This window comes from Anopheles stephensi, chromosome 3 (assembly GCF_013141755.1).
Source record: "Anopheles stephensi strain Indian chromosome 3, UCI_ANSTEP_V1.0, whole genome shotgun sequence".
NCBI classification, from domain to species: Eukaryota; Metazoa; Arthropoda; class Insecta; order Diptera; family Culicidae; genus Anopheles; species Anopheles stephensi.
In genome coordinates, this window is record NC_050203.1 from 64,766,846 (window position 1) to 64,787,459 (window position 20,614).

The following is a 20,614-nucleotide window of genomic DNA, read 5'->3' on the forward strand; positions in this document are numbered from 1 at the left end:
GAGAGTTCGACCATAATCCGCTGACGACTGACCGTCGTATGTTTTCGTGACAGGCAGGGTTTTTGTTTACTTTGCTCCGTTTCTCAGTGTGCGAGCAGAAGAGGGCACGAGAGAAGCCCTTTACAATCCTAAGCTGTGTTTTTTTTTTGTACGATGAGCCTCCAGATATTGGTGGAGTTTTGGGCGAATTCTGATGAAAATGGCTGGTAATATGAGATCGATTTATGCGTCTTATTGTCAGGAATTTAGTTGATGATTTGGAGTCTCAAAACATGGTTTATAGTTATCCTAACTATTTGAAGAACTAACTAAACAACTATGTCCAATAAGAAAAAAAAATGGAGTTAAATCATTGTAACACCTCTCGCCAATCTGGACTAATGCTACATCTGCCATAACATTTGATCCTTTACTTCGAAGCAGGACTTCAAAATAATTCTGATAAAGTACCTCGATTTCTAGTTAGGGGGGTACCTTCCAAATTATGGATCCTCAAGAGATGAATAGTTTCAACACATTCGGCTTTCAGTGAACGAGAGTTAATAAATTGCTAGATATGTCCTACCATTTGATACAAGCTATCAAGATAACCCAGGATAAAAAGATTAAATGAAGAAAAATGGTACAATTTCAAGGCAGAGTCCCACTTTGCCGTTGAGGTCCTGTATACTTTGGCGATACAACAAAAAATCATTCTTATCAAACCGTAACCGATATCGATGGGAAATCGGTTGTAGTACGCAACGAAAACAAACACACCACACCAACCCTATTAAATGAAACAACGAGCCATACGGGAAGCAGAAGAAGCCGTGCGGCTAAACCACCATATGGGATTGTGGTGCTGGTGGTGGGTAGGTGGGTTTTGACCTACATTTCGTTGCCTACTTTCCACTTCCTGACAGTTATCAATCGCCCTCAAAGCGACGAATCGCTTCGATGGGAACGCCTTCAAAGATGGGTCACACAGCAGCAGCACACGACACGACGCACCCTTTGCAGTAACATACCAAGATGGGCCCTCGAGGCGAGATAACGAGAGGACGCATGTGTTGTACTTTAGGTCGCTGTTTACTTTAACAGGTCACTGTTGAGATGTTAGAAAAATGGTGTGCGTATGAGGAAAATGACATGTTTTACACATCTGTAACAGTTGTGCGTTTTGTAATGAAAGATTGAAAAGCGAGATAGTGAGATGACTTACAGGGAACTGTGATGCTGCTTGTTTGAAGATGAAGAACTATTTTAAACTTCTACAAAGTTACTTATTCTATAATGCTAAAAAAGAGAGTGAAGCAAAGACTAAATAATGCAAACAAACGACTCTAAAGCAAACATCAAATCCTTTCTTTCCATCCACCACGCTAAAGTGCTTTAAGTTGTCTGAGCTCACACGAGAAAGTGATTTATTGGAGTTTTTTTTTTGTATTTGTTAGTTCGCTATATAGTTCACCAGTGGGATATCCATAAAGCTTTAAAGCCTCCAGTCTTCTTAAGTGGGTAAACTGTTGTTGCTGTGACGCATGCGAAAGGAGGGACTGGTCGTTTATGGTTGGTTTTTATTGCGGTGCTGTTAGCTCGATCGTATGCTATTACTGACCTATATGCTAGCGTTTCTTGAAAGCTCTGAGAGGTGTGAAAGAAAAGACCTAAAATCGAATTAAAAAAATGCAAAAGGCTTGCGAAATTTTCTCTTACTATGCTTTTTGTAAATGTTAAGTAGTGTGTAAATAATTCTAGTATTTTTTTTCTTAAAATAAACACTTGAAAGCAGAATTTGCTATTTGAAGTAGATGAACTGGTTATGCTATCGCTATATCTAGAGTTTGATCAGTATTGCCTGGAACCGTTGTAGCTTGAACTATCATCTGCTGCACTCTCTCAAAGCTTTCAATTTGTTGAATTCTTGCAGACCCGAAATAACTGAAAAGGTTCTATTTCTACTTAGAAATATAAATTGCAACAAACTTCAGTTATATACCGATTGGAAAATGTTCCAGTGAAAATGTTCCTGAACTTATCCTGAGCAGGACAGATTTTGATCTCCAAAAACCTGAAGTACTGGAGTTATCATCATTAATTAAATTATGCAAGTCTGGGTTTAAGTAGAATGATTGTACCGGTCTTTTGTAGATATTTTTATGTAGAGAAAGCAAGTGTCCATATAATTATACCAATATGCAATTCTGATGTGACAAACAATATAAACAAGCGAAATATTTTAATGTAACCAGAGCACTTGGGGCAGTCTGGTGACCGAGGCATTAACGGCACCGGTCTTCACACGGAAGGACCGGGGATCAAATCCCATCCAGACCACCTCTCCCTACGCAGAACTGACTTCTTTGCTAAGGGTTAAATCAAGTCACAGAAAGCCAGAAATGGCAGGCCGAGTCCTCTTTTTGGTTGTAGTGCCAAGGAAGAGGTGAAGAAGGAAGAGGTAACTCTTTAATTAAACACTACCAAATGTGCTTATGAATGAATAGGTTTAGTCCAATTTTCCGGTATTTTTTTAAAATATAGTAAAAGCGTTCAATTTCTCTTCAAATCACTTTTTGTTGGGGGACTGTTGCTAGCATCCAGAACCACCTAGTCAACCTGACAAGCAGCGGGTGGAAACAAAAATTGACCATGCAATATTAAAACGAAAAAATTCATAAAGGGTGGTTCAGCAATTCGCATGACAATCGTGCTTGAAATGAAACCACGCAAGTGGTCTCCCGGCAGGGAGCAAAACGGCAGCCGTAGTTTAATTTTGCAGAGTCCTTATGGTTGGTCGCAAGCAAAATCAGCAGCAGCAAACACGTGCCATGAACCAGCATGAGAGGAGCACTCTCGTGAGTTAGATATGGTTTCGGCTCGAACAAAACGCACGTGCGTTCTACGTGGTTCGTAAATTGATTGTTTTTGATAATAAAAATCATAACTTTATTTTAAGAGTTAAACAATCAAACAATTTTTGAAGCAAAGTTTATGTTTTATTTCTGCATCCGTGTAGGAAAACCGTGTAATGCTCGTTCTTCTCGTAACGCCTAACGGTACAGGTCCCCTTATTCGTTCCCTGAAATGCAATTCAATGCAACCGTTTGCACTGTGGATGCATTATTAATTAGCAGTCTCTTTGTCCTTCCGGTACCGGGTGGTCCGGTGGTCGGTGGCGGTTCCCTCCCCGATACAAAGGAAGCAATTGATGGAGAAAAATAATAAATATGTTTCCGACGGTGCGCCGAAAGAGGGGAAGCAGCATTTGTGGAAGAACACACCGCCGCCTCATGACACATCCCCCGCCCGGGTGGAATTGCAGTTGCAATTGCCAATCGTGCGTTTCCTTTCGTTGCGATTCATAAAGCGAGTGTGTGTGTGTGTGTGTCCCGCATAATTTATTGATTGCATAATCGTAGCATGACGAAAGCGTGGTGGTTGACGATGATGTGTGCTGTGGTCAATTCTACAGACAGTAGGAGGCAGCAAGCAACCCCATTCCCATTGTCTGAGAAGGATGAGCTGCTGTCCGGGCTGTCAGATCGGATTCATTCCAAGCAGTAAGTGGAAGTGGTTCGTTTGCCACTCCGCTTGCCACTCCACTGTCTACGGCGACCATCCGCACTCGCCCATTGGTCGGTTGTCTGGCTTTTCGCGTAGACCGAGAACGATAGAGACGGGTCAAACGCGGCCCCCGTCAATGGTACGTTATGCAAATCGGCACGTGGAAAAATATGTGTTTTTTCGGGTTTTCAAATGAACCGTCTGCCGGGTCCGGTCACGTTAATTGTTGGTGATGGGCTGTTAGCGGCGATTTGACAGATGGGGTTTTGTTTGTGTTACATTGTTGTCAAGGTTTTTAGTTTCTTCGGTATGATAATTGGTATTGATATGCTTTTGTCCTGAATGTTATGAAACCTATACAAAGTGCTGGTTGATTTATTAGTAAACCAATAATTGTCGGGTCTGTGAAGTGGGGTTTCCTTATTCCTCTTCTTAGGGCGATGATGGTGGTGGTGCCAGGATACACTGTATTGAGAGCCATTAGTATCTATAGTTTAAACTTGTCTATATATTTTTATTTATTTCCGGGGACACCGATCTTCACACGGCAGGACCGGGGTTCAAATCCCATACGGTCTGACTATCCAACTGCTTGGTATCATTAAGTCTAGTAAGCCATAAGATCGGCGAAGTCGTAGTCGACTCTATCACCGGGCCGCTCCTGGCTTTAAGGTATAGGCTATTGTTTGATATGCAGCAATATTTTAACCCCCTCAAACTTTTAATAGCTGTTTCTTATAAAATTTTCTGTAATTGATGCTCGCTTTGTCGGCCAAAACAAATACATTTAAAATAGCAAATAATCAGTTTATTCGTATGTCTGTGCGATGCTTTAAAATTGAATTAAGCAAAGAACAACCCAAAAAAACCACTTCGAAATCAAGCTATACACAAATACGAACAGCAGTGTGAACAACACACTCGTAGCTTATCGTTTGAAATCACCATAAATCGCGCGCCCCCTCGTGATTACCAAATCCCTTCTTTTTCGCGTGATAATCGCCTTACGCACCAAGCCGACCGACCAGGCATTGCAATGTTTTTGGCACAACTTTCAGCTCAAGATTTTTATCCATATTCTTGCCCGCACAAACCAGCTGTTGCTGCTGCTGCTGCTGTATATATGCGGGTTTCCATGCGCTGTACTACTGTGTCATATAGGGACAAACGAGATTTATGTTTGCGATATGTTTTGTATTTTCCTTCGTTCATCTCCCCCCCTATCCCCCCTAGTTTTCCACCCGACCAAATCTATCGTGTGACGAAATATGTGCTTTTTTTCTTGCTTTCGTGTTGAACTGCACGTGCATGCGTGTAGTATGTTTGTTGTACGATTTATCGCCCTCTGGAGAGGAGACCGATCTATGCTGCTGTGCGTTGCGTTTAATCCCTTGTGTGTGTAATGCTTCCGCGTAGGGCGACGCGGGTTTAGATTGTGTGGAAATTGAACAATTGCTTCGCTTTTTTTTTTTTGCTCTTTCTCTCTCTCGCTGTCAACAATTGATTGACAATTTTCTGCCACTCGCGTCTGGGGGAAAGAAATGTTTAAGGTGAAGGAAAATGGCTTTACATGGTTTTGGGAAAAGTTCTTTAAGGGCTCAAAGGGAGGTTATTGATTTCCCAGCCTCCAGCCCCTTTTTGTGATGAACAGGAAGTGCAAAATAAAAAATTGAAAAGGATTGCATAAAAAACCAATAGAAAGGGATGGGACACGATAGCGAACGATTAGCGTACGGTCACGTACCATTTGGAAGGATTTATGTTTCCTGTCGGGATCATATTTCCGGGACTTTCGCCGATGTTTTCGACTTTACGTTACAGGTGATAGGGAAGGAGTTATTTTTGTTTGGGATGTTTTTATTTATAAATGAATAACTACATTTATTTGTAGTCCGTCCGTCGTTGAATGGACGGATGTGTGTTTGGCAACAGAATTTTAAATTAAACATGTATTTACGAAAGGTAAAATAGTAAATAGAAATATTGTATGGTTTGGGGTTAATGTGGAATCTTTATTTATAATTGATCATTGGTACAAATGATTCTCTTGGTTTATTCATCCTTAGCACTACAAACTCGATAGGTCTTGGCCTGCAATTTCTTAATTTCGTGAGTTGGTTTAACCCGTAGCTGGATGGAAAAAAACGAGAACTCTTGAAGAACGATCTAGCCTAGGAAGGGATTACAGTGGAGTAGAAAAATGATTGCACCTCCCTCGCTCAGTATCAACCTCATTTGAGGTGCATTTCGTTGCAACTGACTCGGGATTGTGTTTTATAGCCCGAGTTATAGAAACACGCCAACCTAGTTAGTGCCCACCACGAACCAAACACCTTGACACACATTTTAGTCTCACCTCAATGATGTCTGGTAGTGCGGCGGTGTGTACCTCAATCAAAAAAGCCCTGTATAGCCCACAGCAAAGTTGAGGAGGGAGCATGCTAAAAAAACGTGTTCCGATCGGGCGCAATTGCTTGCTGCTGCCTGGTTGCGAAATGTGCATCGCATGTGTTTGTTTGCATCTAATGGGGGAGAAGGTAGCAAAGCAAAGCAATTGCAGTTTTACAGCCGTTTCGGGTTTCGTAGATAGGAGATAGATTTAAATGGAGGAGGTGAGGGAAGGATTTAAATGCTGCGTTTTGGAGAACGTAAATCATTCGCCAGAATTGCGTGATTAGAATGTGGTTTGGATATGATGCCGCGTGTTTTGACACGGCATGGATTTTATATTTTTCCAAGGTTCAGCTACATTTTGGCTATGGGTATTACAGTGTGTTTGGAAGCTTTTATTTAAGGTTCTTTTACGTTTTCCCAAATATGTTTGTATCGTTCCAGATATTTCGAATCCGTTCTGCATTATTTTGACAGTTTGCCAGATTTTTCCTAAGACTCTTATACAGTTTATCGACAGATTCCCATATTTTTTACAGTTTCCATATGGTTTCCAGCCCATTTTTTAAATTTATTTTAGTATGTTTCACGTCAAAATTTCTTTTTCCTGCTTGAAGCCCTGCTTTTAGCATATCTATTCGTGCGTTGATTTTTATTTTTGGACGATTAGAATTGCTTAAAATTTTTTTAAGAATCAAAACACGTTTTAAACAATAATGGGAAATTGTCTACAAAATTTGCGACAAATTCAAATCTATCTGGGCAAGTGTAAAAAATTGTGGGACAATCTATAATAAAAATAAATCTGAATTCAACGTTGTGATTCCGCCCTGCATATAAATGGATATCTACACCTTCTTTCCTAGCCACCACTAATTGGATAAAACTTACTACTGACAACAGTCTGATCCTTAATTAATGTAGATTTTTTTTTAATGTTTCCATATCGTACCGTCGTTTCATACAGAGAACGCCTCGAAACATTGCTCTGGACTGATATTTTTGTTTACCTTGTTAAAATGTAAAACCATTCCCAAAGGTGTAGAGCAAGCAACAAACAAATCGCATAATGTGTTTTCCACTTTTTATTTCGAGTGCTGGAAAAACGGACCACATCAACAATACAAAAAGACTCAATGCAAACACCACAGTGCAGCATAGCACACACATTCCTTTTCCGGCCGCGACTCTTTTTCAATTTAATTTTGCATGCTGTATAAGCGAGCGATGTGGACAGAAGAAGAAGGAAAATGAAAAATCGTTGCTTTAAAAGTGAAAGTGAAAATATATTCCTGGCGACCGCTGGCGACGAGATCTCTACTGACGATGCAGGCGATGGTTTGTGCGGAATTTTGCGGATTCGAGGTGTGTTTTGCTGTCTTCCCTTCGTACAGGATGTGGAGAATCGTGTGTGTGTGTTGCACATGCTGCTGTACCAAACCGCACTCTCTTTTCGCTCCGGCCATTTTCCGGCATTGTGTATGTATCCTCTCAAGGGCGTTGCTCCCAGTAAATTGTGGAACAAATGAACCGCAACCACCACACGCGACCACGAGCATTCATTCGGAGCAGAGCAGTGTGTGCGCGGGCTGTGTATCCCCTGTGTGGATAGGATCACGCTGGAATGTTGTCCCTTTTTTTTGTAAGGGGGTTGGCTTGCACAGGGCGATAGGGAGCATTGAAGGCATTTCCTACATAGGATGTCGATAAATATTAGAACAGCTCTAGCAAGATGAATGCTAGAGCTGATATGGGAAGGTGTCCTTACGAAAGCTCTTTTGTGTTTTCAATTGGCTTTCCTACTGCTTTCGCCCGGAAGAACGAACTTTTCCACACGTTTTACCAACGGGGGGATATAAGGGTTTATTTTTCCTGGAAGATACATGAGCGGCACCATGAAAAGCGCCACCAAGTGCTGCAGGGATGATAAATAATGGCAGCAAAAAGCACCCATAACACACACACACGCACACTGTGGTGGGATTGGGGTACTACGTCCTCTGCCACTCCTTGAAATATTGATTTTCTCCCTAGGGATGGTTTCCCAGAAGCCAGGCCCAGGATGTTGTCCCTGCTTACCGTGAAAGCCCGCGCGGATGTGTGTGTGCTTGTTGGGAAACTCTAGGTAAAGACCAAGCTGGAGATGATACAGGAAGTGAGAGAGAGAGCGAGAGAGAGGAGAATGGGTGGATTGTTTTTCTTTGCTTTCTCCCTATCCCCCATTTTCCATTCAGTGATGGCGCGGAAAGTGGTAAACGCGACACATGAAAAACAGCGAAAATGCTCTCTTTCCCTCTCTCTCGCTCTCTCTTGTTGTGCGAATCGTAATCGGCAGACCGAAAGGGATGAAAGAGGGAGCATTTCCGGTTGATGAATTTTCCACCCGCACTCGGTTCGCGGTTCGATCATTCATCCCGTACAATGTAAATACATTATCTGGTGAGTGTCGTTTGTTTGAGTGCCGGAGCCCGCCGGTCGGTCACTCACCTCTCTCACGTGTATCCTTTTTTCGCTCTTTCTCGCTGAGCAGTGAATGCTCTCTGAAAACGAGTGTTTGTGTCCTTTAGTTGTATGTGTGTGTGCTTGTGTGGGAAAGTATATAGAATGTATGTGGAAAACGGAAAATTGTTGTTTATCATGGAAGGTTGCTGTGTGTGCGTGACTTCTTCTGTGCGTACTGTGACATTTATTGCTGTGTGGTAGTAATAACATTTACATTTCCCACGATTCCACCCATCCGTGTGTTAGTGTATTTCATACTTTAATCAATTTTTGCTTCAACTCACACACCCCCTGTTTTGGGCTTCAGCCGAACTCTCATATGTGTGCGTCTGTGTGTGAGTCCTTTTACCACCTTGGGAAAGCCAAACCCGGGATAAAGGGGCTGTGCTGCGAGGGTAGTAGGTAAATCACTTCCGCAGTAGTTCACCGCCCTGGCTGTGAAGCTTTGGTCTCGGTCATCGTCCTGACCACGGTGCTGGGTGGTACATAGGAAAAGGACCTGGAAAATTGTGGCTGTTGACGTGACTGGAAATGATGACGTGTTTTTTTCTTCTCTTTGGTTGGCCGCTGTCCACATGCTTCTGTGGGCGCGTGTACAATTGTGACGCACGAACACATGTGACGGGAATTCACTTCTTCTTCCCTTTTTTCGTTGACGTGTTTCATTGCAAGGAATTATCGTTTAGCTTTAAACTTTTCCACACGCCCCTATTTCATCGGGTGTCCTCATCAATCATCATGATTCGGACTTGCTGCCTGTCCGGTAACGGCAATCGGATTGATTCGGATGCTACACACGTGTTTTCATGTAATACCGTTTTCCTATTTGTTAAACTGGCTTTTGTGATGTAAATGTCAAGCTGCTTTTAATTAGTGTTTGTCGCTTTTTTGTTTCAAGCCTCAAGCTGAATAATCTTCATGATCATGTGTTTTATATGCAGATAAAATACAACAACGAACAATAGTTGAGGATTTATCTGGACTGCGATTTTTATCTCTGAGTGAAGAAGTTTTAAATAGTGGAAATCGTCTGGTTCGACTGGGTCTTCTCAATATTGGCGAACAAAGAACACGTCTAATACGAATCAAATATCGTATGAGGTAAATCGAGGCTTAATCGTTATAAACTTTAACTGAGAGATCACAGCATCTGTCTAAACGGCGTAGAATATCATGGACATGATGAACATTGTTGTACACGATCCTACCTCAAGATTCTAGCCAAATTAAATGCATTGAGTTATCTTTTTTTTATTTCGTTGCCATCAAAATTTATTTATTTTTTTTTTATTCGTAAGGAACGGCCTGGCCGTATTGCTTCAAAATTTATTATAACTCATACGAATGTTTCTCTAAACTCCAATCTTAAATGTTTCCAATCAAAACGAGGTCTACCAAAACGTTCGGTTTTACCAAATTTGCTTCACAGCATGTGGATAGTTTCCAGAGGATACAGAGAAGCACTAGCCATCCACCGCGCACTGCCTCTTTCCCGCGGGACAACCCGTACAGCAAAAGGGGCGGTTAAATACATGTCATCACCATACGAACAGACTGAGCCACTCTCAGTGACAAAACCAGCATCCCATTTATCATAAGCTCGTTGCACGTTCTCTGTAGAAACGTTTCTACATGCCATGATGCCATGGCCGCCCCCCCCCCCCCCCCATGAATGGTTTTCGGTGATTAACCGAGCATCAATTATATCGTTGTCGATTTATTTTTTGGAGTTCTTTTTTTCTGCTTATCTTTAAAGTAAGGATTAATAAGGATATCCCTTAGTTTAATTCTTTCTCTTCAAATGGAACCTAATGTGCAATTAAAAATGTCGGAATATTTTTTTTTGCCTGCGGTTTGTCTCATCTGGATTTTATTACCTTAGGATTATTTTTGCTTAATCTCGATGATTTATGGAGGTAATTTTCTTTAATTGTTTTCGGGTTTTGTCTACAGCAAACAATAATCTTTTTTATGAAAATAATTAGCAGACGCTGTTTGCTATTCTTCTTTCTTTTTTTTATGTAGCTTAACCATCGTCGTCTGGCTTTTTTTGAGGACCTGTATGTTTGAAAAATTGTTTTTTTCCTCTCCAACCGGTGTGCTAAATGGTCTCCATTTTTTTGGTTTTAGGGACAAAATATCCTTTCGATGTGTTTGCCGTTTCATATTTTCATATCCACAGACAGGTTGTGAAAATTTAAGGGAGAAAACGGTTACCAAAAAAAGGGAAATCTTCTCAAACACACGTCGTGTGCAAAGGTATCCTGCTGTCGTCGCCTTGCTCAATGTGTCTAGCGCGAGGATGTGGAAATAAAATTCAGCTTGTTGCCTTGTTACCAATTTACAACAACCTTCTATGGGTTGGGTGCTGGTTTTGCCCTCGGAAATTACACGCAGCAGGTGGCATGTGGTTGGCCATTTGTTACGTGTACACAGTAGCGCATAGTTGAAGGAAGCTGCTGCCTTACATTACTGCTTTATGCTCGATTCCATTTTTTTTTCAACCACCACCGGGATGGTGTTTGTTTGTTGGTGTCTTACATTCGTCATTTCTCGTTTCGTCAGCGCGCAGCTAGCATCCTTTTCCAGTTTCCGAATTCCAGCGCTAACACTACGGTGGTGTGTTCGCCTATGCTTCAAGGACCAATAATGGCTCCCCGATCAGTTGTCTGTTGAAAGTAAAATTGGTTGGAACTGAAATCGAAATCCTGTTCTCCTGCTGGCGTTCACTTGTGACGCCGGACCCGTCATCGGCTGACTGACATTGCCCCCCTTGGCAGTGTGAATGAGTTCATCCCTTGTTTTACGCGCACGCTCTTCTTTTTCTCATTTCTGTGCCCGGAGAAAAACATCAGCCCATGTGTCGACAGATGGTCCACGAATCATCCTACTTGGAAGCAAAGCATGTGATATAGAGACGCATATGTTCCGTCGGTTCCACCTGTCCTGGGCAGACAGACGGACGGGATACACCGACATCCTAGTCGCTGTCCTTTTGTTCGCTCAAACTAGCTCCGCTCGCGGTGGAAGTAGCTTTTGAAGTGGCATACGTGACTTCCTGCAATTGTTGGACAACGGTGTGTGCAGATGTTTTTTTTTTTTTTTTCATTCGGGCTGAAAGAGGATCAGAAGGATAAGAAGGATTTTATTCATGTCGGCAGGGGTGGTGGATAATATTATGACGATCGAAAGGCATTAGCGCCGGGGTTTTTTTTACCGTTCTACTGTAAAATGGGCATTTTGATAAGGTTTTTTGTTTTATTAACTTCGTTTTTCTCAATTCATGTGAGTTTTGGGAATTTAGTTATTATTTATTTGGACTAACATTATCCAATAGATAATAAATTTGAAATGAATATTTTGTATTTAAATATTCAACGTTTGAACAACATTTTCAAAATTCACAAATAAGATTAAAATATTGACATTAATTTATTATCGCTTAAGACATCAACAGCCGCAATTTTATATCAAAAAATTTTGAAAGACACATTGGTTCTTCCAGTAAAAAAACAACCAATTATTACGATTCTTATAATATCGCTGAACGTCGTATACATTAAAAGTTTTACCGACCTCGTAAATGTTTTTCGTTTTCTCTACAATATCTCCCCGTCTTAACAACAGTTAACTTCATTCCGATCAAATACTAATTGCGTTCTCGCTTCTGCTTCGACTTTGTTAATTTCAGGGCGATCAAATCATTCCAGAAGCTGCTGTACGTCTGTCCAGACTTTGTGCGTGCCAATGAAGTACACCTGCGGCTCGGGCTTATGCTCAAGGTGAATGGAGATTACGAGCAATCGCTAAAGCACCTGCAACTAGCGCTAAACGATTCGTCCACGTGTACCCTAGCGCAGCTTGAGAGTAAGTAACGAAAATAAAAATGGAAGAGATCAGAAACGATCTTCCGACGGCATGTGCCGCTTGTCGGCGCTACTCCTTTTTTCAGTTCGAGGCATACAGTTGTGGCATAAAATAAAGATAAGCACAATTCGAAAGTAATGTAATGGACAAATTTGCTAAATTACACTGTATTAAAGTCGAGTTGAGTCGATTAACACCCTTGCATGGTTGGCTGCGTGCAGAAAATCTTATGCGCCGTAATGTATGCAATCTTAACGATCGTAAACAGAGAGTTGATGAAGCGCAGAACACACCATTCCTTGATATAGTTTCGGGTTAAGAAGAGAGAAATTCAGGAAAATTGTACGGGAAGATGAAGCAATTCAATTAGAGATGAGGACGGATGGGCAAAAGAGCCCGTTAGGTTTCGTAATTTCACTTCCATGAATTTGTCCCTTCGAGCATGATCTTTTCTCGAGCTTCTTGTCCGCTGGTGTCGCTCCGGAGCATGTCACAACCACCTGTGAGTGTGTGTGCGTTCGAAGCTCTAGAAGATGTTCACCCGTCGAGCAAAATGCCGCTTTGTCGTGTGTTCGCTCCAGAACACAGTGTCATCAGCTGTCAGCTGATGAAATGAGACTGTACGCGCGTTGTGCCTGCCGCAGGGCAAAACAAACGGTGAATGTCGTGTGTGTGTGACGCTGGTGAGGAAGAGCTTTTCTCCGGCGGGACCTAATGAGGTGAAAAATGTGGCCCAGGTTACCTTTCTGTTGCCGTCGTCGTAGGGTGCGGGGTGTGCTGTTGGCGATAACACATGGTGTGTGAGGATCGACCGATAAATGCATCAGAAATTCGCGAACGTGTAAATGGGACATACGGCTTGTGGCGTAAACCACCTTGTGCTGCCGGTGATGATAAATCGCTCCGAAACCTCCCGACCGCCGACAGGTGGTCTAACCGCAAGCGCACAAAACGGATGATCGAGAAGCTCGCCTTCAAGCCTCCAGGTCATTCGGTCGACCGAGGGCCACAAAAACAATGGACACATGGCGTGTGTGATGGTGACATGAAATGGGAATTCTCTCCATGGAACTTTTAAGGGTCTTGTGAGGGTTTGTGTTGCTGTGTGTTGGGTTGTCTAGGTTGTGGTTTTTGCAGGCGATTTGAAATCCCATTTGCAACAAACATACCACAACTGTGCTGCAGATGCTGCTGTACGTCGGCTCATATATCTTTCTGGAAAGATTTTTCGGTGTGTAGAGCCTCAACAAATTGTCGGACGTTCCTTGAAGATGAAATGGACGAATTGCTTGTATGGCAGAATCATAAACAAATAGAGTTTTATTGATTAAAAATATTTAGCACTGAATCGACACTCAATTTGCTCCGTAACTACCCTGAAATGAGAACCAATAAACAATTAACCATGCCTCCAATGGTCTAAGGTACTATAAACGCGTACCTGTTGCTCAAAAACCCTCACCAATAAGGGGATTTTAAAGCACGAAGCATTCCTCTACACTCCTTCAAGCGTTAAAGCCACACAAATCCTGAACTCAACCTGAATCTTTATGGTGTTGGTGTACGGACGGACTGCTCCGGGCCATTTCTGTGTGCTTTAAGACTTCAGATTAAACTTTTATGACCGATAGAAATGCTAAAAATTGCAATTATTGTATTCCCGTTTTTTTTACTTCTCAGATGAATGTTTTCTTTTAACTATAAAATACCAAACGAAACACACACACACCACACCGAGTTTTAGTAGGGTCCCGGGGTTTTTTTCTTTTCGTCCTAGAAATCTTATCCCTTACCTGAACGAAGACGAATTCTCACTCTCTTTTAAGGGAATGAAAAGCATCCGAAAAGGTGAATAGACGAAAGGCCTCCTTCCTGTGTACCCCTACCTACGGCGCTTTCACAGGATGAGGACCCTTCGCGTTCCAAATGCGCCCGGGATGTATTCGGGCTAAATCTTCAGCTGCCTCTGTACCTCGGTATCCTTTCAAGCAAGGAGGCACAGAATTCGGCTACAGTTTTACGATTCGAGTAGTAGGACCACAGAAAACCCGCTGTAAAGAAGGATTTGCTTGTGTGTCTGTGTGTGCGTGTTGTGTAGAGGAATCCTTGCGTTCGAAATCCTTCACACACCGGCCTCAGTTTCATTCCGTCCGGTGCATAAGAAGGAGAGAGGTCCCGAAGAGGAGGTCCTGAGCGTCGTGTGTGTTGTGTTAGGTCGGGCGATTGCGATGCCAGAGAAGGAAAAAATTAGAATCGCGTGAATGTGGTTATGTCCTGATAAAACAAAAGTATGTAAAGCAGTCGGGCACATGCAACTGCAACGTTGTGATGTATTCCCCATGCCTGTCGGCAATAATTTACTCTTCCTGTCGGACAAACTCAGCGAGGGTGCTCAGCGTTTAAAGTAAACTTTCTCACGAAAGTTGGGAACCTACCTACCCACCAGTGCCCAGCACCTTAGCACCTTTCGAAACATGACAACGGTGCTGCATGTTTCCCGTGTCACTGAGCACATGCAGTTTGTGTGAGGGTTGGTGTAAATTTATTCGACCATTAAAACGAGTGTTATTAATTAATGCCGTTCGTGTGTGCGAATGCTTACTGCACCGAGTTTCGCTCTCCCTGCATATGTTGTGTGTATGGCACCCAGGGCTGAAGTGCACGTGCGTGCCTGCCTGTCTTCTTACCATTTGAATCATAATCTTATGCTTGTATGTTGTGAGCTTTGTAGTTATGAAATGCATTCTCACCCCTTCGGCAACTAAAGCGCAAGACACCGAGGAGGGTGCCCTCCTAATGGGGACCGATTTGTAGTGCATACAAAATGGTGGGAGGGCCCATAATTTAGTTGCGTTTTTCCCGCACCGGAAATGCTTTCCAAAACGGGGTGCTAAACGGATTATATGTTTGCATACACTCCGTGACCATCACCCCTTGTCTCTTCTGCATCAGAAACGCACATTACAACGGGGGAGTAGAATCGATTTTCGTGTCTGGACACACCTTGAACCGAATGACATCACCTGTTGCATTTCTTGCAGCACCTCTCGTGACGAAGTCGATGCGTCTTGTTGAAGGTGGGTGTTCCTGGTCGATAAAAATTACATTTTATCCAAAAGCCATTCCTCTCGATGTGAGTTATAGCTTGGTTGGTGGAACTGCTGAGTAGTGTGCATACGAGATGCGCCTCGTGAGTGAGTTGAATGTCCGCTCGGCTCAGCTTGTTCGGGGGATATTTGATCCCTTGAGATCATTCGTTTTACGACGCGTGCCAGCGCGCACAACAAAACTTTCGCGTTTCTTCTTCCGCGGTTTCAACTCATCGCAATTTGCTAACGGCGGCGGTTCTCCCTTTCCTTTCCTTTTCTTTCTTTGCATGTCTCTCGCACCACAGTCCGCTTCCACATTGCCCATCTGTATGAGGTGCAGAACAAGTACAAGACAGCGAAGGAGGCATACGAGCGGCTACTGGCAAACAAGCAGCTGACGGCGTCACTGAAGGCCGACATCTACCGGCAGCTGGGATGGATGTACCACACCGTTGATCTGCTCGGTGACAAGGTACAACGGGAGCGGTACGCTATCCACTGTCTGCAGAAGTCGATCGAGGCGGAACCACGCTCGGGCCAGACACTCTACCTCCTGGGTCGCTGCTTCGCCGGCATCAACAAGGTGCACGACGCGTTCATCGCCTACCGAAACTCGGTGGAGAAAAGCGAAGGCAACGCCGACACATGGTGCTCCATCGGGTATGTTATCGTTCGAAATGGGGGGGATTTCTCTTGCCACACATACGTTACGCTAATGTGTCGATTCCATCCTTCCAGAGTACTCTACCAGCAGCAGAACCAGCCTATGGATGCACTGCAGGCGTACATATGTGCCGTGCAGTTAGATAAATCTCATTCAGCCGCCTGGACCAACCTGGGCATACTGTACGAAAGCTGCAATCAGCCACGGGACGCGTACGCCTGCTTCCGGAACGCCACCATCAACCAGGACCAACAGAAGGATCGTACCGTGAGTGCGTGCGAGAAGTCCACGGTACCTGCCACCACTGCCACCGGTGGTGCTACGAAAGCAAACGCCAGCAACACTGCCACCGGTACCACCACTACTGGTTCGGGAGGTACTCCCGCAGCAACATCAGCAGTAGCAGCAGCAGCAAACTCATCATCAACAGCTGGTGCTGCGCTTGATACGAGCGGTAGTAATAGTATTGCTGCCACCACTCCAACGGGAGGAGCCTCGGGTTCACTGCTTACCGTGCTGGGTGATTTAAGCAGCAGCGGCAACAATAACGGTGCCAACGGCAGCAGATCGCAAAGCCTTACGCAGCGTATCAAATTCCTGCAGCAGCATCTCGGTAACGCTCCTATGCCGAGCATAACGTCCAAACGGCGGCAGTTACCGTCTATTGAGGAGGCCTGGAATCTGCCCATTTCCAATGAGATGAGTTCGCGACAGCAACAGACGGCACAGGCACAGGCACGCCAATTCCAGAAAGGATACGGACAGGTGAGTTTGTATTATTTTGCAGGAATTATTTTCACTATATAAGGCGAAATGTGTTGACGAGAGAGTTCCGAATGGTTTAAATTCTGTAGTTCGGTTGGTAACGGCAACCACCGGTAGATGGCGCGCACTTAGAAAAGGAGAATTTTCATCTTGTTCTAAAAAACTGTGCTGTGTGCTAAAATGTATGTTCTAATAAGAGTTTTTCATGCGTTGCACGGAATTCGATTTAATTATTTTTCAACCGATGATAACAAACTAATGTCCACATTTTTTTTAAATTGTTTTCCGTGTTTGTTTTACGATAATCTACCCAAATTTAAAGTTAAAAATGAATCTATGCAACACCATGCGGAACAGGCGGTTTTCGAACTCGAAAACTCTTCTCACTTCGTGTCGGCTTCGAACACGCTTCGAACTCACTTCGGGTCCACTTCGGGCATTCACGTTGAATGGCGGGGCTGAATCGGGTTCAATTCTGCCCTGCACTGTCTTTTTGGTTTGGGTCCGCGTGAAAGCCGGTCGTGCATTTACGTGCTCTCGAGTTGGAAGTGCATTAATTTCTTTAGTGATAATTTGAAAAAGCTTCAATTTTGTTTATTTCCATTTTGCTTTGTAATTCACACCCTTCACATGCAAGTGTTTCGTTGAAAATACCCAGTTAAAATGTAGCTGAGACTCGATCAGGAACCACATGGTCTGTGTGACCATGCGGTTTCCACGAGACTTAAAGTGAGGTTAGGGCGCACGCCGGGAAAAAGGTAAGGTTCAACGAACTCACTCGTCTCGCCGATATTTGACCTTGAGAGTGGACAAATGCCGTGGGAGAGACTAATGCCAAAAATTGAATTGCGCGATAATAAAACACGCTCTATCTCTCGGCTCGCTCTGTCTCTCGCCGGCTTTCGGGGTCAACGTACGCATTTCAAGGTGACGAACAGTGCCACACTTTATTGATCGATTGAAGCGTGTGCCATGGTCACTCCAAAATGCAAGAGCAACCGGGCATCAGTCCCGGAGTCATGTTTTTCGCTAACACCACCTTTTGATTCCACACGGTGGGGCTTGATAGTAGCATTGACTACAAGACATCATAACCTCCAAAAGTTGCCCTTCTCATTGCATATTTGTCTACTTCACGGTTTTGATGGTGTTTTTCTCTTGTTTCAGGGTGCACAATACCATCCAGGGCAGCAGCAGGTGGGAAGCAACAATGGTCTTCCGAACAAGCGCTTCAAGCAGGAAGATGGCCGACCAGGGGCGGCTGGTGGAGCGGTGGCAGGGCAACCGGTGCCACCGTTCTACCTTAACCAGCAGCAGCTGCTCCAGCTGCAATACCTTCAGAACCAGAGCAACCTGACCAGCCAGCAGCAAGCGATGCTGCAAACACTGACCAACCAGTACCGGTTGATGCAGCAACACCAACTGCGCCTTCAGCAGCAGCAACGGAACCAACAGCTGCAACAACAGTCCTCGTTCCCGGGAGGACAACAGCAGCAACAACAACACCCACCGCAAGGTGGCGGAGCGGGTGGGTTTGTGGTGGCTGCGGGGAACAAAACACCCCAGTCCGGTATCGTACCGCAGACGGCGACTGGGTTCGTGAATGATGGTCACTTCTCGCCTGCCACCGGACAATCGCAGCAGACTGCCGGCATGCCGTACAAGTCGGCCGGTGGCACGTATGCACCGTCCGGGTTCCCGGTCCCGAGCAGTCAACCAGCGGGTGGGTTCACGCAGATCACCTCCACCTCAAACCATCAGTCCGATATAGGTAGGTTGGGAGAAGGGGGGGGGGGGGGGGGGGGGGAAGTATGGATGAAAGGTTGAAGATGTGCCAACGTTCTCGTTGCGGGGAATCCGCGAGTAGTATGTTACCCCGCTCCTTATCAATGTTTGGTAGAGTGTTTTCGATCGAAATGAGAAATCTTTCATGATATCAACTCTGGAAGGTTTTTTGAACGTAATCGTACAGATGTTTTGTCTCAACTCGATTGATATGAAGTTAAATTTCCCTCTATGCAATCAAAAATTGTTTATGTTCGCTTGCTATTCTTCAACATTAACACTAACCTGTTCTTTCATATTGTCGTTTCCCGCAGACATACAAGCTATACTGGACGATAAGGCAACGTTCGCAGAATCGTTGCTGAAACAGCTTAGCTCCACCACGACGGACAGTAAGGATGCATCGCTAACGGCGGAATCTACCACTGGAATGGTGGCACCTAACAGCAGCAGTACGAAATCCCCTCCGATAAAGGCGGAAGCCACCTCAACGACAACGGTTCCCGGTGGTGCCGCGAGCGTCAAACGGCAGCTGCTAACCACGAAGCAGCAGCAGCAGGACCACATCAAGCTGGAACCGGTCGTAAAGATTGAGAAGCTACCTTCGCCCTCATCGATCATGGATGCATTCGCTGGTACAGTGGGCAGCGATTTTAAGATCTCGATGTCCTCGAAAGACATCCAGCAGCTGGTGCGAAGGCAGCGGAACGCCGGCGAGCTGAAAGATGTGCCGGCCGTGTGTTCTGTCCTGGCAGCGGATGCACCACCGCCGTGCCCGCCCGATTGTCCACCGACCCGGTTAACGCGCGAACAGCTGCAACCTCCAACGCCGTCCGTTTTTCTCGAGAACAAAAAGGACGCCTTCAGTCCGCAGCTGCAAGAGTTCTGTCTGAAGCATCCGATCGCCGTGGTGCGGCAGCTCGGTGCGGCCCTCAAGCTTGATCTAGGGCTGTTTTCGACCAAGACGCTGGTGGAGGCGAATCCCGACCACACGGTAGAGGTCCGGACGCAGGTGCACCAATCGCCGGACGAGAACTGGGATGGGAACAAGAACTCGAAGGTGTGGGCCTGCATCTCGCACCGTTCGCACACCACGATCGCCAAGTACGCGCAGTACCAGGCGTCCAGCTTTTCCGACAAGATTAAGGTGAGTTGTTGGTTGGCGGTTGGTTGAGTTTGAGTTGAGGCCCTGTTTTCTCCATTCATATGATGTTAAAACATATAACTTTCGTTCTTCTAGACAACACGCTGAAGAAATGTTATTACTTTCACTGATCCCTTCTTTGTTATGCTTTATATGGCATAGCGTATGTTCTTTTGTAAACATTAATAACACATTTTCTTCTTTTTGCTCTCTCCTTCCACCAGGAGGAACGTGATAAGCTGGCTGGAATTTCGACCGCATCCACCAATTCCGATTCCGATTCGAAGGACTCCGTCTCGAACAGCAGCAGTGCCTGCGGTACAGCTGGAACCGGGGGCGGCGGCGGTGGTGGAGGTGGTGGTGGTGGAAATAGTTCCGCTACCGGAAATGGCAAACGGAAGAAGTGCAAAAATGGCAACAAGATGTTACGCTTCGGCACGAACGTCGATCTTTCGGACGAGCGCAAGTGGAAGGCACAGCTGCAGGAGCTGCAAAAGCTGCCACCGTTTGCGCGTGTCGTGTCGGCCGCCAACATGCTGTCGCACGTCGGCCACATGATTCTGGGCATGAATACGGTGCAGCTGTACATGAAGGTGCCGGGAAGCCGGACGCCTGGCCATCAGGAGAATAACAATTTCTGCTCGATCAACATTAACATTGGGCCGGGCGATTGCGAGTGGTTTGCGACGCCCGATTCGTACTGGGGCGGCATACAGGCGCTGTGCGAGAAGAACAACATCAACTACCTGCACGGTTCGTGGTGGCCGGCGCTGGAGGACCTGTACGCGGAGAACATCCCGGTGTATCGGTTCACGCAGCGGCCGGGTGATCTGGTATGGGTGAATGCAGGGTAGGTTTCGA

The 20,614-nt window shown here is 44.9% G+C and overlaps 1 protein-coding gene across 3 annotated transcripts in view; it reads left to right on the forward strand.

Moving 5' to 3' along the window:
- Positions 1-20,614, forward strand: part of LOC118511667 (histone demethylase UTY) — an 88,151-nt gene that overhangs the window by 58,449 nt on the left and 9,088 nt on the right. For 2 of the 3 annotated variants that reach the window (XM_036055019.1, XM_036055020.1), the window contains 6 exons: positions 12,131-12,306; positions 15,701-16,055; positions 16,134-16,824; positions 17,992-18,595; positions 18,924-19,756; positions 19,978-20,603. In XM_036055019.1, coding sequence (XP_035910912.1) covers positions 12,131-12,306; positions 15,701-16,055; positions 16,134-16,824; positions 17,992-18,595; positions 18,924-19,756; positions 19,978-20,603 — 3,285 coding nt within the window. Of the gene's footprint in view, positions 1-12,130; positions 12,307-15,246; positions 15,384-15,700; positions 16,056-16,133; positions 16,825-17,991; positions 18,596-18,923; positions 19,757-19,977; positions 20,604-20,614 lie in introns of those variants that run through there. The other variant, XM_036055021.1, reaches the window with a different exon arrangement.